General features: G+C 44.2%; 2 protein-coding genes across 5 annotated transcripts in view; one reads left to right on the plus strand and one right to left on the minus strand.

Moving 5' to 3' along the window:
• LOC128878757 (TOX high mobility group box family member 3-like) overlaps window positions 1-15,890 on the minus strand; it is a 35,301-nt gene that overhangs the window by 7,641 nt on the left and 11,770 nt on the right. Inside the window, exon 3 of one of the 3 annotated variants that reach the window (XM_054127242.1) lies at window positions 4,446-4,541. The exons of 1 other annotated variant lie outside the window; for it this stretch is intronic. In XM_054127242.1, the coding sequence (XP_053983217.1) occupies window positions 4,446-4,541 (96 nt within the window). Of the gene's footprint in view, window positions 1-4,445; window positions 4,542-8,968; window positions 9,413-15,890 lie in introns of those variants that run through there. One more of the 3 variants, XM_054127244.1, reaches the window with a different exon arrangement.
• Window positions 887-3,290, plus strand: LOC128878758 (uncharacterized). 2 transcript variants are annotated; one of them, XM_054127246.1, is made up of 3 exons: window positions 887-1,743; window positions 1,854-2,147; window positions 2,709-3,290. In XM_054127246.1, exons 1-3 carry the CDS (start codon window positions 1,249-1,251, stop codon window positions 2,889-2,891), a joined length of 972 nt encoding a protein of 323 aa, XP_053983221.1. In that variant the 5' UTR covers window positions 887-1,248; the 3' UTR covers window positions 2,892-3,290. The 2 variants fall into 2 exon arrangements, 1 of the variants encoding a protein (XP_053983221.1); XR_008457477.1 differs by having other exon boundaries at window positions 887-2,147; window positions 2,734-3,290.

The following is a 15,890-nucleotide window of genomic DNA, read 5'->3' on the forward strand; positions in this document are numbered from 1 at the left end:
TTAATCATTAATCATGATTATTGATTATTCGTTAATAATCAACAGTCATGATTATCGATCATTCGTTAATCGTATCCACAAATGATAATCGTGTATTATATTAGTTTCCGTAACTAGCATATCGGGCGAATAATCAAGATGGAGGCAAAAGCAGCGAAGACGAACATCAACCATAGAGAATATCTGTACGAGATCGAACGCGGTCGAAAAATATGCTAACCGTACTAGTCTATCTACAGAGTCGGAGTATTTCAGTTTACAGTTCATTCCGTTCGCGCCTCTCATTGTCAGATCGAAACAGCACACGAATCGATAAACTATCAATCATTTCTGTTTTTCCTCTAGAAAACATTTATCAATAAAATATCGAAATTGTAGAAAATGACCGGTAACAAATAGGTGCTCTAGGTTGGATTACGCACACAGCGTAATATTAAAAATCGGCATATTCATCTCGTAAGATTCAAAAATTACGAGCGCTTTATACGGCGGATACGTGGAAGGGTGAACAAGCCTATTTTATCTACTCTTTTTAATTTTTTTCTCCCCCCTCTAACATCTTTATCGTACCAGAACAGAATCCGGGAGGGTCAAAGAGAACTGACATCATAATACGATTGGCATTGTGTAAGCTATACCTCGAAACGAGGATTGGAGAATTCCAGCGACCAAATGTTGGAACATTGCTCGGCCACGCGGAGCAAGAGATCCGGAAAATCACGTCGCGCCCGAGGTGTTAATATTTCGCATTGCAACAGACTCGCGTAAAATGCAAACGCGAGTTTCTCCGTTAACCATTGTTACAAAACATTGACGGAACAGCAATAAAATACAGAGGACGTGTAGGTCGGTGCGCGATGGAAACAGAGGTTGGTTATGATTTGGTTCAAACGCGTTCGGGATTCCTTTTAAACGTGTCGCATGATTCCGAGCGACATAGCAGTCGTGGCAACGGCATAACGCATCATATATCCACGCACGCAGTTATTTTCAGGATAATTTAATGTTTATCAATTTACGTTTCTTCGGAGGTACAAAGAAGAGACGGGAGGGGAAGTCGGCGTGCGAGGGAGAACGGCATGGGCAGGGAGGAGACCGTCGGAAAATAAATTCGCTCGTGCAGACTGTCGGGCCACCCGGGGAATAAAAGTTTTTAAATTGGATTTAATAGCGTCAGGAATTTTCCTTTGAAGGAACGTACTTGCCTATTGATCGAGTACACCTACCTCTGCTTCCCTTCTCTCCCCCATGCCCATCGCGTTACCCCTTAACTCGCCGTGTTTCTCTTACTCTATCGTTTTCTGCTCTCGCTTCTCTTCTCTACACCCGTCCCTTTGGCTTGCGTGCCCCTCCATGCCGCCCCCTTTCCCCGTGTGTACGCGTATACACTGTGCCCGTCCGCTCCATCCCACCCCATCCCGTCCTATTTCAACTACTCTTACCTCCTACTCCCCCTCGCCGCCCTCTACCCGACCCCTCGTTCCATCTCCAGCGAATCGAATACGCGTCTATCTATCTTCTTCCTCCGCTGCTTCCAAACTTTTCTTTCTCTCTCCACCCCCGCGGTCCTTCCTTCTCCCCTCGAAACCCTTTCCCCAGGACTGGCTCCTCATACTGTTCCACCTATCCAGCCGTGCCAAGATGCAGTCGTACCTTTCCTACTCCCATGGTACGTTCGCGTTCCCATTCGCCTGTTTCCTCGTTTCCCGCGAGCGAATGAGATCCGCAGACCCCGTGTACCCGGTATATATGTATACCCGCCGTCCTTTCTAGTCATCGGACGCGCGCGCCGCCCCCCAACTGGATCGCGAAACCTTTCTTTATTCCTTAACCGAATTTCCTGCTATTCGCAGGATGACTCGTACAGATCGCTAAGAAGACGACGTAACCGAGCCTGTGTCGCGGTCTATTCGTCCTCTAAGCGTTTTCCATTCTTCGCACGGAACGACCAAACAACCGAACACGCCCTCGAATCACGCAACCTCGAAACGATCTTTGCGTCAATCGTGGCTCGTTCGGATACATTCGGCCTACAGCCGAAGCACACCGATAGGGAGGGGTACGGCGAGTGTCCCGCGTTCCACGATCGTCTTACCGCTTACGATTCTCAACCGTTCATCCCAGTGGACCTCGACAGATACAAACATGTATATTTTTTCTATTTTCCATATATCCGAACGCCATATATGCATCAAATCTGCAGTATAGTTACGGTTCTTAGTCGTCGGTCGCGAAATAAATTCTAACCAACGTTGTTTACGCTAAGCATTCGCGCACACGAGTGAGAAGGATCGCTTCGACAAGGAACCACTTCACTTATCCCCGCCATTTTAATCTACTTTTGCACGATGAGATTACAGGCCCCCGTTGCAACGTGTAAACCATAATCTGCAATAACTCGATAATTTTACAGATATAAATTACGAAAATTGCATGCCTCGCGCGATATACATATATTACGAATATCAATCTCGTTCATCCAAGTGGCCGTGACGCGGACGGTATAAGTAAACGCTTCGTATGCTCGAGGTCACGGGTTCGAGTTCCGTTCACTGTATATTTTTTCGATTTTAATTGGTTTCCCTTACAACGATGCATGTGTACTTTCTAATCGTAGTTGTGCATATCGTGGAAGCACAGAAGCGGTGTAGGCTTTAGTAGTGGTGTAGATATGGACTAAATGTACATTTTCTCTCTTGTACACAAAGGATCCCATTCGCAGTAATTTTGTAGAAAACTGGATGAAAAGCTCTGTTTGGTCACCATGTATCGAAAACATCAACCCTACCAACCGATTCTGCTCGACCGTTAAACATTCCGACGACAGAGGCGCCATCGACATTATTGTTCCTCTACGTAAGTTCGATAAGAGCGAAGAAGCAAAGCTGTAGAAAAACAACAATTTTGCCCTCGCAAAGCAGAGATGAAAGAAAAGAAAATTTTAAAGAGGTCGCTGGAACGTGAATTTTCTGTACGGAATAATAAAACGCTGTTACAAAGAAAACGTTTTGACTCGCACGGTGACTCTGACCGTTGATGTCTCGAGCACAAAAATAGCCTTTCCCTTTCCCTCTCCCGGCGCCTTTGCTTGTCCATGGACTTTGTCCATGTGCACGAACATTGGTTAATTAATCATAGAACGGTTAGATTCCAAGACTCGACTCGAATGCTTCTAATAGAAACAACCATTTATTGTACAAAAAATTATGCAACTACGATACTGCTGATACTGCTTCAGCGATAACTATTAAGTGTGGAAGATCGTTGTACAACCTGTCGTACGTCGCGATTGTGTTAGAGGGGGGTACGACGCTATTATAAAACATGGCATACAGCAGGTTGGAACGTGTATGGTCGTTCAGTGACCTATTGGAAACATTTTATGCATGATTTCTACTTCGAAAGAGAGATATATTAATCCAACGTGTTCAAAGTTATTGTTTGTTTCGACATTTGTATTCGTGGGTGTAGCTAACGATATCGAGGCACTTGTACGACATAAATTGTAACACTGAAACTTGATTGGCTAAAGCAGAATAAAAATCAAAACATACCGAGAGTCTCGAAAAAGAATGCGAGAATAAATATTTCCGTCGAGGTCGTGTGCTGGCCCTTACGCGTCGCCGTGAGGCATTAGGGCCCCATCTAGTGGCCGATGGCGTCTACCGACCGGTAATCACGCCACCTGCTGGCGCCAGAGCCTGCGCTCGGTCACGGAACCAACAACGACGTAACAAAAATCCCTTCAAACGGATATATCAGTGGAAAATATTAAACAAAGCTTCTATGATTTCTACTCGCAATCGACTATCGTCGTACCTAGTCGCACGATTAATTTAGTTTAGGGGGAAAGCGTTCGAGGCAGGTTCGTGAAAAGAAACGACACCAAGGACTCGAATGATCCCGTGAGCGCGTTTCAAAGGACCCTTCAGCCGAACGAAGCGCCCAGTCTATCCATCTACGTTTCAGCCAGAGTTGGGCAGTAATTACTAGACAGTGACGTATTTATAGCGCATTAAACGTATTCGAATCGTATTCAACAACTATGTCAAATGAAAATTAATATTTTCTGTTTAATTCGTGAAAAATATTTCACATGCATTTTCTTCGTGTTTTCCATATCAACGCATACTATCGATGCGATATAGCGATTACTTTTTCTAATCGCTCGGCATTGCTCGCCTCTGAGGTAGATACTCGTAATTTATGATTTGTCCGATCGTTAATCGATCGTGATTACCGACCGTTAATCGTAATTTTCGATTACATTTTGCCCAACACTGGTTTCGGCTGCGTCGATCCAAGCAAACGTCGCGGCACCATGGTAAAAAAACTCTGAACAACTAGACTCGGAAGAATGGAGGGGGGAGACCGGTTCTCGGGGATGCGTTCTACATCGGGCAGGGCCAGGATCGCGCGTTCGTCTCGAAATCGATGAAGCTCACCTGATCAGCCATGGCGTAACCGTCGTGATGATAAGACGCTGAATGATGGTGGGGCTGCGGCACGTTCAGCGAAAAATCGAGGTTGTTCTCGCTTCTCTGAAACAGACGAAGAAACAACGGTTGTTAACGATCGCTCGCGGCGATTCGCTGTACAGTAGTGCCGCGCGTAACGCTCAAAAATCGGGATAACTGTTTGCTAACTGAAACTGATCGAACCGATAGGTTCGCTCCAACGGGACAACGAATGGGATACGATAGGATCAAGTTGTAAGGGTGACTCCTGATCGGGAATTCGAGCAACCATCGATATCCGAGGTGAGGCGGATACGTCGCAAGGGCTGACGAAACGCGGGCGTGACTTTGGGAGATTCGTTAGGTGCGCACGATTCGCTACGGTTACGCGTTCGTAGCGAACTATCGACTTTCTTCGTTAACGCGTAGCTTTCCCTCTCGTTCTCAGTCTTGTATCATCGAAATCGAAATAGGTGCTTTTCACCGTCGTTGGACTATTTCTCCACGCCCAGCTGCCGCTAGCCGTGCATCAACTATACGAACGAGCGATCGTTTCAATTTTTACCACGCAGCCAAAAAAATCTTCTATTCATCGCCGTCGTCGCGACGAACCTGCCACATTTTCTTCAGTGTTGGACAATATGTACTCTAATTAACGATTAACCCATTCGCATGCCATATTTTATTATTTCTATTCGTACATGTCCTATATTAATATTACGTGTGTTCATTAATTCTGTGCCTTTATAATTCATCATTTATTTATTTTTTTGTACCTTTAAATAAATGATAAGTTTGTTTACCTTAGGAAAGCGTACAACTAATTTCTGCACCTGATACATCGATTCAAATATTTCCATTACGTCCTCGCCTCTGTACATTTCGATTCACAGTGACCGAGCCTAAAGGTAGTTTGCTTGAAACAAAGCAAATAACAGACACGTTACATTCGTATTTGCGTCGCGACTTCTCGATGCTACCGCCTCCCCTTAGGTTCGTTACCATCGCTGCTTCCACCACCACCACCAGCGCCACCCACTCACCCACCCTCAACCAAACGCGTTATTCACGTTCCTCCGCGGTCATCGACCCTTACACGCTTGCCTCTAGTTTATCGGATTCATTTCAACGTGAACGCAATCGAGATTGCACATTTTTCGACAACATTTTCATTCGACTCGAAGAAAAGTTTCCTTTGAAACGTGCAACAAAAACCACGACCAGTAAAACGTCTTCGCGGAAACTCGTCAACGTTTCAGCCGGTGGGCACACAGGCCTCTCTCGCCATCTGGAAGACGGCCCACGAGACACGCTGATCCTATACCTCTGTCAGGCTATAACGATTTTCATCTGAAACGCGACGAACAGGTGCCAAAGTACACCATCGAGTCCGCCTAGCAAATAAAACAGACAAACACCGATACCCTCTACAATGTCAAAACAAAAGAACAAACCACTCGCCCTCGCAAATTTCACAATTTTTCGAATTTTCAAATCTTCGATTCTCTGTCGATGACGATACAATCAAAGCTTCCGACTGATGATGCGCGCGTCTGCACGAGTGCAGGAGACATGATTTTTACGAAAATACAGGTGAACGGCCAAGATATCGTTTGGAATCAAATTTGAGGCTGGGAGGGGGGCACACTTTGGACAAAATGTACGAGGAGACGAGAAAAGGGCGGAAAGAAGAAGGGAGGGTTACAGCATCATTTATATTCTTCAGCAGCAGAGGTAACCAGAGGTAACAGCAGGCAAGCAGGAAAGCGAGCAGGTAGATAGGTAGACAGGCAGGCAAGCAAGCAAGCAAGCAAGCAAGCAATCAGGCAGGGAAGCAGGCGGGTAGTAAGGTAGGTAGGTAGGTAGGTAGGTAGGTAGGTAGGTAGGTAGGTATGTAGGTATTTAGGTAGGTAGGTAGGTAGGTAGGTAGGTAGGTAGGTAGGTAGGTAGGTAGGTAGGTAGATGGATGCGAACGGACGAACAAGTAAGCAGAACCGAATCGGACCTAGAGGGGCCAAAGAGGCCAACGAAAAAGAATTCCTGCCAACTTTGAATATTACATATACATATGTACGATGACTTAATCTACACGAATCTGCATTTTTTTTTTGCACTTGAAAAAACATTTTGCTATAATAAATTTAGATATAACGAAAGAACAACGTGCTGCGAATTTTATGCATTTATGATATAGAGTAATATGAGAAACATACAAAAAATATACATAATGTATGTAAAACATATTCTATTAATAAATATAACAATATTAATGATATTATACATTGATATTATTATGTTAATTAATTACATATATTCTACATACATCATGAATAGCTTTTCATCATAGTGTACGTCGTAAATGCATAAAATTCGGCATCTAGCGATGTCTATGGATTACAAACAATCCTCGAGGAATTCCATAGTCGGCTGGGAAAAAGAGAATGCAAAAGTCGAAGAAGGAACATTTTCAATTACGAGTGACGATATATGTATACGATATCGTTAGCTGGCCGCTGAATGCATATAACATATAAAATCTAAACTTCTCTGCTTTCAAAGTATCCAGACATAGACGTTCGTATAATTACGATTCGTGATCGCAACTTCCAAAATGGAATGGAACCATTCCTCCGCGCGACTACTTTTCCAGTCGCTTTCATCGAATAAATATGAAAAAACCAACATTAATTAGTCTAGAAATAATAAATAATAACGTTCATTCAAACATATGGTTCATTTTTACTAATCGTGAACGTTTCGATCGCAGTTGTTAATCGGTCTTCTTAAGCCACACACGGTGCATGTGCCGTATTAAGTTTGAGGTTAAGTCAACAAGGAGACAGTTTGTCATCGTGCAAATTATTTTTGTGTATATGTAGTATACCGTTACTTCGCGTCTATATGCTTGATAAATATATACGAAGATAACGATAATAGTATCGTATAAAATTCCAGAACAAACATATTTTTCCTAATTATATTTCAGCCAGTATGATCGAAACGTTCATCGTTAATGAAAATGGTCCCATATGCTCGGATCGATGTTATCGTTTCCAAACCTGATCTATTCCGAGAGAAACTATAGCGAATGGGAGACAAACGAAGAGACAAAACTCGAGTAGAAGCGAAGGCAAAAGAAAGCAGGAAAATAAAATACGAATCCACGGAGCAAGAGAAGAAGCATAAGAGTATAAAGCGAAAAGCCTAAGAGATCTAATAGATATACCCGAACAGGTCTCTTACTCGATGTAACAAATGTTAAACCTGTTCTTCTTCGCTCCCCTCCCCACCATCCCGCCCGTCACTCCCCCCTCGTCAGTCATATCCCCACTATACCAATTCCACGCCATTACCCTTTGTAATCCACAGCCTATCGCTTCCTTCGTTCTATGTATTTCCTAATTTCCCTCGAAACATTAGGTTCCATGTCTTGAGGAGATAAAATTATCGTTACGATGGAGCACGTTATACGCGTAGTTTACACCGCAGTTTTCATCTAGGAATTTTAACACCATTCGCTATTGTACTCGCATACTCGAATGCATACTCGAGTACGTGACAAAAAACACGCGTAGTCACGTCCAGCACACAAGTTATCATACTTTTCACGATTTAGGTTACAACAAATTACAAATCAAATACATGGATAACATCATCCCGTTCAAATATGAACAAGAAGAGAAGAGATTCGTGGTTCTATTTCTAATTTGTAATACATGAAACCTAAATCCGATCCTCGTAAATGCAAAGTATATTCAAGGTGCTCGACACGACTGTACGCGTTATTCTAAACCAATGACAAGCACTCGATCTGCCATTACTCGAATTTTGAATCAACAAACATGTCTGGACGAGCTGTTGTCGCTTCTGCTCGACCAGCGAGCAGTGCAACGCGAGAAACGACAACGCGATAATCTTTTGGAAGTAGAGTTAGCATAGTGTAATTGCATCAGCGAATCCGAAATGGAAAAATATTCGAAAATATTCAATGTTCGCGAGAACGTAGCTGTTCAATTCCCTCTCCAAAGATTGGCGTCGTATGTAAAGTTTGTACGTTACCCGAGAGGTGGCGCCATGCGCGTTTAACTTTTGCCAGATATCTTAAAAGCTTGTAGAGACGCTCGAATAAATTCTATTACTTATATGTTGCGTGAAAAAACGAAAAGGAAATTAGGAGAGTTACGCAGTTTTCGATTTGCTCGTAACCTCTCGCGAGTGTGCAATTCTAGTAGACTCTGGCTCGCGCGCGCTATTATCTAACATTTAAATTAGGATATACATATATGCAGAGACTGATCAGCTAGAATTTTCGATAAACAACAGATCTATTTATTGGCCCGGTGGTGGTTGTTCTGTTTCGTCGAGGAGGTCGCCACAAGCTCGAGCATGTCTCTACGGAAAATACGATCGCTTCGACGAATTGTTGAGTCGTAAAATCGGCGTTACCGTTTAAACACGATTACAGAGTCGCGGAAAACACGAACGAGTCATAGAGTGATCGTCTGACTTACCGTATGGGCGAGCCACCAGCCACTCGACGCTATGAAATCCAGGTTATCGAGTGCACGTGCGACGTGCAGTTACACTTGATACACTACGACGAGTCTTTCACGCTTCGAACACAGTTTCCCTTCGAGGTAAGGAAAACTCGACTCGTAAGATCGAAAAGACACGGGGAAAACGAAGCGAATTCGACTCGAGGATCCTTCGTAATCCAATCGTACGCACAAGTTGCCGCAGGTTTTCACAGTATCACCACACGATCGCGCGATATTTTACCAGGTACAGATAAACACGTACACGAGAGCGTCGAGTTGCAACACAACGAGTGACAAAAGTTGCCGATTCCTGGTGCAGCGTACACAACGTATCCGACTCGTGGCGTAACTCGTGACAGCGTGGCAAAACGACGCGCGCTCCTCGCGGCGGCCGGCGCGGGAATGATTGAAGGAGGTTCGGTTCGTGGCACGCGTCGATGGTGGGGATGAAATCTCGCGACTGGGGAATCGAGGCGTGCGCTCCCTATCCCTTCGTAACAAAAGGATACGATGCAACGACCGACCGGTCGACGCCGACGGGCCAACCAGAGATGGGGAAAATTCTCATTTAGATAAAACATTTCGAGCGACGAGTAAAGGATAAACAACTTTTGATCCGTCGAGCGATCAATGGAGATTACGAGCCGAATAACGCATGGAACGCGTACCTCTTCAACTTTCTATGCACACATGAATAGATCTCGTGATAGTAGATATTTCTGTAATTTTACTTGGGATTTTTTGTTGGTTTGTTCCACAACTTGAGCTAGTCATTCGAAGAAAATTTACGACGAGAAGAAACTTTAAAATCACGACACGAATAAGACACCCGAACGATACTCGATCGATTCTATTTCGACTCGGTCTCTGTGAATGTACGTCACACCACAGTCGTCGAACCGCAGCCGACGATAAGATAAGAGAACACGGCGATTGGTGGTAAAGCTTCGAAGATGATCCCAACCGGCCCGGTACCAAAATTCTGCTCCGTTCTCTTTTCGTTCTCGCGCAACACAACTCTCGATTTCGTCGCGAGTAAAACGAGTCTGGTGGCGTGCCATGTGTTTGAGTGCATAGTATGTACTACATACGCGATCGTGTAAACATTAACAAACGACACGAGCGCTCGAGACTCGATGTATCGAAATAAACGGACTCTTCCCGGCTTAATCGATCTTTTCAGACGCACGTTGTGTTTCTTGCGTTGCAGAAGTTTATTTCGGAAACGTTGAGTCGCGTTAATAGCGTTCGTGTTTCGTGGCCCAGATATAACGACTTGTGAACGCAATGCTCATGGAGAACGGGTCGACGGGGGTAAAGGGGGAGGGGGGGGGAGGAGAGGAGAGAGAGTCCGCGGAGCGAGGGGGATCGGGGGTGAGGAGCATGCGATTGAGAGGCCGATGGCGCAACGAATAGAAGAAAGAGGACTCGCACCGTATGACGCGAGCGCTCCAACGACGACGAAAGGGACCGCGACGGGTCACGGAGCAGAAATGGCCAATAATATTTTATTTACATTTTATTCGTTTAACGTCGTTATCGCAGAGATATGTAAACACTCGCGATAACGCGAGCAATGAGCATACAAGATAACGCAAAAACTTTTACGTATACAGCCAATTCGAACGGATATATTTTAACTCGGATGTTTCGATCAGAGTTTGGAGGCAGTGCTGTCCCAACGTATGGACACACTGGCCCAGGAACCCCATGCTAATCTATAGTACGTGTAACACATGTCTGGTACGAGTACATGTTGTAGTTATAAAAGTGATAAATATCAGTTTAGACATGGTCCTCGTAATGCTATTAAGACGGTTCTGAGCTTAGAACGTTTAGAATTCTAGAAAAAAGGAAACGCGAACACGAGCAACTAATATAATTGATATTTCACCCTATAGTCGCTAGAGGCACCACGTCCTCTACGAATCAAATCAACAGAGATTAATGTATCCGTTAACGCGATCGAAAGTTTCTCTTTCGTTCTGTATTCGATGTATTTTATCCGGATGAGAATTTGTCTCGTCTCTACCTTTGACTAGCGACCGATGAATCGAGTATCGATTCATGTACAATTCATCGGTTCGAGCGCAACGAGAGAAAATGTAAGAAAACAAAAGGACACGAAACGAAGACGAACATCGAAACAGGGTTTTCGAGTTCGAAGGAAGCGACGATTGGTTCTTTGCGCGTTAAACGTGCATTATCTATCGACACTCTGTTCAACTCGAATATTTTAAGAAAGTAGGACACGACAACGCTTGGCGGCGAACAGCGGGGATAGAGGGGTGAGTTGGGAAGGGGACTGTGGTGAGCGGGAGGGCGGGGGTGGTGGGTGGGGGTCTGAGACTCGAGGAAGCGGGGGTTACGTCGGAGTTTATAAAGAATCATTACGTTCCCGTGAAAGGTGGCTTTAATTTCAGTGGCATTCCAATCGCATTAACGTATATATTCCTCCATACATTTGTGTTCGCGGTAAGCGACAATTTACTCGGAGCGTTTTACTCGAACGAGGCTGTTACGCGATCGAACCACGGTCGTGTGTATAACGGCCGCCGCGATAAATACAATTTTAACGACGATCCCTCGAGCGATCTCCTCCGGAGAAAACTAACTTGTACCCCGTGTGTATCGTTCGAGGTTCTTGGCGAGCGTACACTTGTTTCTTCTGCCACTGGAATTTCTTGCCATCCTTGGCCCACGGAAGATGGTAAAGAACGAAAGCAGGAAGGAATGTTCTCAACGACCCGTAAACAGGAGAGACGAGGACGGACCGAAATCACTCGAGATGTAATTGCGTTCGCGATACCTTTACGATTATGTTTCAAACTAGCCTTTTTTCTGTACATACCTGTACATTCGCTTTACCCGGTATCGTTATTAGAATTAATAGCTGATACTTTTTACTACTCGATATATGCGTATTTTTAATTTAATCGTTTTCTAAGTAGCGACCATCTGTTGGAATCGTATTTATAGAATATTTATAGTCGGTAAAGTGTTAAAAACAAAGAGAACAGTCGAGTACGAGAGTTGTATCATTATATTTAGCAGGATCAAAGTACGAGATTCAACTGTTATAGAAGGACTAGTTTGCGAACCTAACCTAAATTATGGTACACACGCTTGTTTTACTCGCGTAATAAAGATGTAATGTCCATAAAGGTACGGAATTATTTTCGCTTGGCATCAACAGAGCGCAGCAAGCAACCGAAAGGCATGAGAAAACGATCGATAGGCGGGGAGGACAGGGAGTCGCGAGAATGGTTTTAACAAACAATCCGCACAGCCGCTCGCGGGCCGAATCGATATTCCTTCACGGGACAGTCGCAAACGTTTCTACGACCCAGAAAACGAAAAAGTCGTTCCAAGCATTTTTCGTTCGACCATCAACAAACTCGTTGCAACTACAACAAAAAAAGATCATTTCTATTTCATCTTTTTGCACTATAATTGTTTTCTTCATTCTGCCAAGTGGTAAGAATGAAAGAGCGAGTATGAAAACGAGGCCTGGAATTTCGATGCAAGATGATACAAAGTAAAAATAGATGGCGAGGAACGCATAGGATAGGCATTAGCGGAATCGTATGAAAGGTTAGTACGGATCAAATTGACGAGGTAATTGTCGCTGACATTGCTGATCTTTCAGTGTAGATGTTTGGGTTTACGAAAGTATCGAGTGTCCGGGCGAAGAAAGCGAAGAAGCACACGCGTAATCGAGTATTTAGAAATGGATCTGTCATTGGTAAAACAGAGTCGACCGGGAACAAACTAAGAAAACAATTATACAACTATCGGTATTATTATTATTTTGTCTTTCGTAGTACGAATGATTAAAACTATAATTCACTCGCGCAGAGTCCAGACCTTGTCCCATTCGATTATCGTCTCTCGCGAGCAATGGCGCACTTTTTGAGCGGGAGATGATTCATCAAGTGTGACGTCATCAAGCATGGATGCGCGTAGTTTTTTCCATCCAAAGAACCGGCATGATGATGCAAAGGAATGCGATTGCTTTCAGAACGATGACAGAAGATCATTAATCATTGTGCTTGAAATTATGTTTTGTTGTAGGTATCAATTAATAAAGCCGTGATTTCGAAATGCGCAATATTTTCCGAGTCGTGGCATTGTACAGGATCGTTCTAAAACCTAGGACAAGCTCTGACCTTTTCTTTTTAAACGAGGATATAAATAACCTATGGCAAGGAAAAATGGAATCTAAAAGTTGAAAAGCGGAATCTATGTTGGAACATTTTCTTAATCGATCTTTCAAGTCGGTGTATTTCGAATTTAAACGAGAATAGTAGGATAAATATATTTCGTTATGAAATTGTTGTTAAAAATTGTGAGTCTCGATATCGCGTATTCGCGTAACCGTAAGCCAATGTGTTACACGTAAAGATTGTAGTCGAGGTGAGGATTATTAGTTCGGTCCGAGGAACGTAATTAGTTTCAGGTGCCGATAAGTCTAGATCCGCCACTGGCCTCCACTGTTTATGTTTCTACAGCTCGAGCGACCGTCGACTCGAGCGACCGGCAGCTGTGAGAACAAAACCGGCTGGCCGAACTGCATCCCAGTCTATCCCATACATTGTCCTCCTCACGGCAACCCGTTTGCGTTCGATTAGTCCCGACAACAAATTCTCTACCCATATTTCGCGTATCGACAATCGAGAATCATCGAATATTCGACCGATAAACTTGACATCTTACTCTAAAACTCTAAACCCAGGAGAAACGGCATATAATAAAATACAAGAGTGACGCGCGGCACAGCTTTCGAAACGAGGGAACAATGTAGGTTAGGTAAGTCACACGATACATCTAACCTAAACCAACTGTTCTCGTTTAGTTTTGTCGATCGTTCCACCGTCTACTCGTTTGTGCGCGACATCGCGACTCGTGGTTGCGTCGACAAGCCATGGAAGTACCATAGAATAACGGGATCGCTCGCTTCTACAGGTTACGAAACGGGTAAAAATCGATGGATGAATGAACGGCAACAGTGAAACGAGAAAAGCAAAGGAAGTAAGCGAGACAACGGTTGGACGCGCGCGGGCACATACATATTTTTCCAAGAAACTTTCGAAATCGCGCGCTACAGCTCTATAAATCCTGGCGAGTTGTGTTCGAATCACGGATCGTCGAATGGCTTCGTATGGCTGGTGGAAAGGTTAAACGCCTGCCGAGCCCGAGACCGTCTACGTTGCGATAAACGAGACTTTTCTAGAGTCGCTTCACCTTTGCATCGAGAGAACCAACCAAGATTACGAGCTAACGAGCCGTCGTCCATCGTATCGTAGCGGACAAAAAATTGTCGACCGAGTATATGCCAGACTAGAAGTAAATCGTAACGGGATTAGGGTTCAGCGTTCTCCTCGAAATCTCGTCCACTCGTCCCCCGTAACACCAAACGTTGACGGGCGAGTTTCGTGTCGAGTGAAAATACGTTTTGGATGGTCGGCGATCATCGCGGTCCGTCCCCCAGAAATCGCACACAGAAACACGTGACTGACCGAGCCCGAAGCATTTACTTACTGTTAGTATTTAGCTGTTACGAGCAAGTTCGTAGAGGAAAGGGTAGAACGATTTGCGGGACGGGACAGCCGTTTCGCGCTTGCGAACCGTCCTGCCAGCAGACTGGCCACCGAGTCGACCAAAGTCGAGACGTTCTTGTCCGCACCAATTCTTACCAATGATCCCACAATTCCACCATTTCGTTACAAGTACGACTCGGATTATTCAAATGACATTCGAATTTCTCAAAGTTTCCGACTAAACGCACAAGACAATTTATAAGAAAAAGTACTCATCGGTATATATCGAATGCAACAGGAATACGAAAAATTACTAGTAACTAGTTATCGTTGTTTTCCGTGCACAGTTTTAACCAGTGAATCGAGCCAAAACCTCCCACGTTCTACTATTGCCCCAAGGCGCCGAAATCCCTAGACACGGTATTGCCCTTCTGTCCAATTCGAGAATCCGTTAACGGTGTTTTTCAGCATCTCGAGTAAATGTTGATTTTACAAATTTCTTTGGGCGAGCGTTTACACAGCTGATAATCGCCGGAGGCTTATCGCGGCCAGCGATTTTCTCTTTTTCTCAGTCGAACAAATTTCGCGTTTTTTCGTTATGTTTGCACACGTTTGCGTTTCCAGTGCCCCCCGTGCCCGGACTCGGGACCCCGGAGTCGAGGCGAATGCGCAACTCGCAAAAGCATTTCGTCTTTATCCAGCGTGTACGTCGATTCGTATTATCGTCGACGGTCTCTTAAACCGGTTTTACTTATTACGCGAGGGTTCGCTTATCTTTCGCAGATCTCTTATTACCAGTCACGGTAAGCGAGCGTTTCTCCGTTCCCGCGATCCGTTCCTCTCGCGTTCCCCGCTTCTAATTCGTTCCAGCTATTCTATCGAACAACTCCCTCTGTTTCACGTTCCGCGAACAAATAAAGCTCAATTTCCACTTACCTTACCGCAATCGGCAAATAGTAGGAAGCAGGAATCGGCAGTGATTACGTTACGATTACTCTGCGATTACTTTTTCTAAGCATCGCTCACTCTTGTCAGATTAATCGGTAAACATAACCTACATTCGTAACCTGCCATCATTTTATTAAACGATATACACTGTTTTCCAGCCATTTCCGGTTCGCTTAATACGTGTTTGGAAAAATCGAGGTGATTATGGAAATATACATATGTATACAGAAGAACGGTATACATAAAATTTCATCCAAAACAATTTTAATCTGCAAATAGATTTCGACATACAAATATACTGTCCCACTTTGATATCGTACATATTTTTATTCGACGAAGCATCGCGATGGTGATCGAAGAGGATAAATTAACGTCGTACCGTTTATTCGATAATCGTAATATCGGAT

This window comes from Hylaeus volcanicus, chromosome 6 (genome assembly GCF_026283585.1).
Source record: "Hylaeus volcanicus isolate JK05 chromosome 6, UHH_iyHylVolc1.0_haploid, whole genome shotgun sequence".
NCBI lineage: Eukaryota > Metazoa > Arthropoda > Insecta > Hymenoptera > Colletidae > Hylaeus > Hylaeus volcanicus.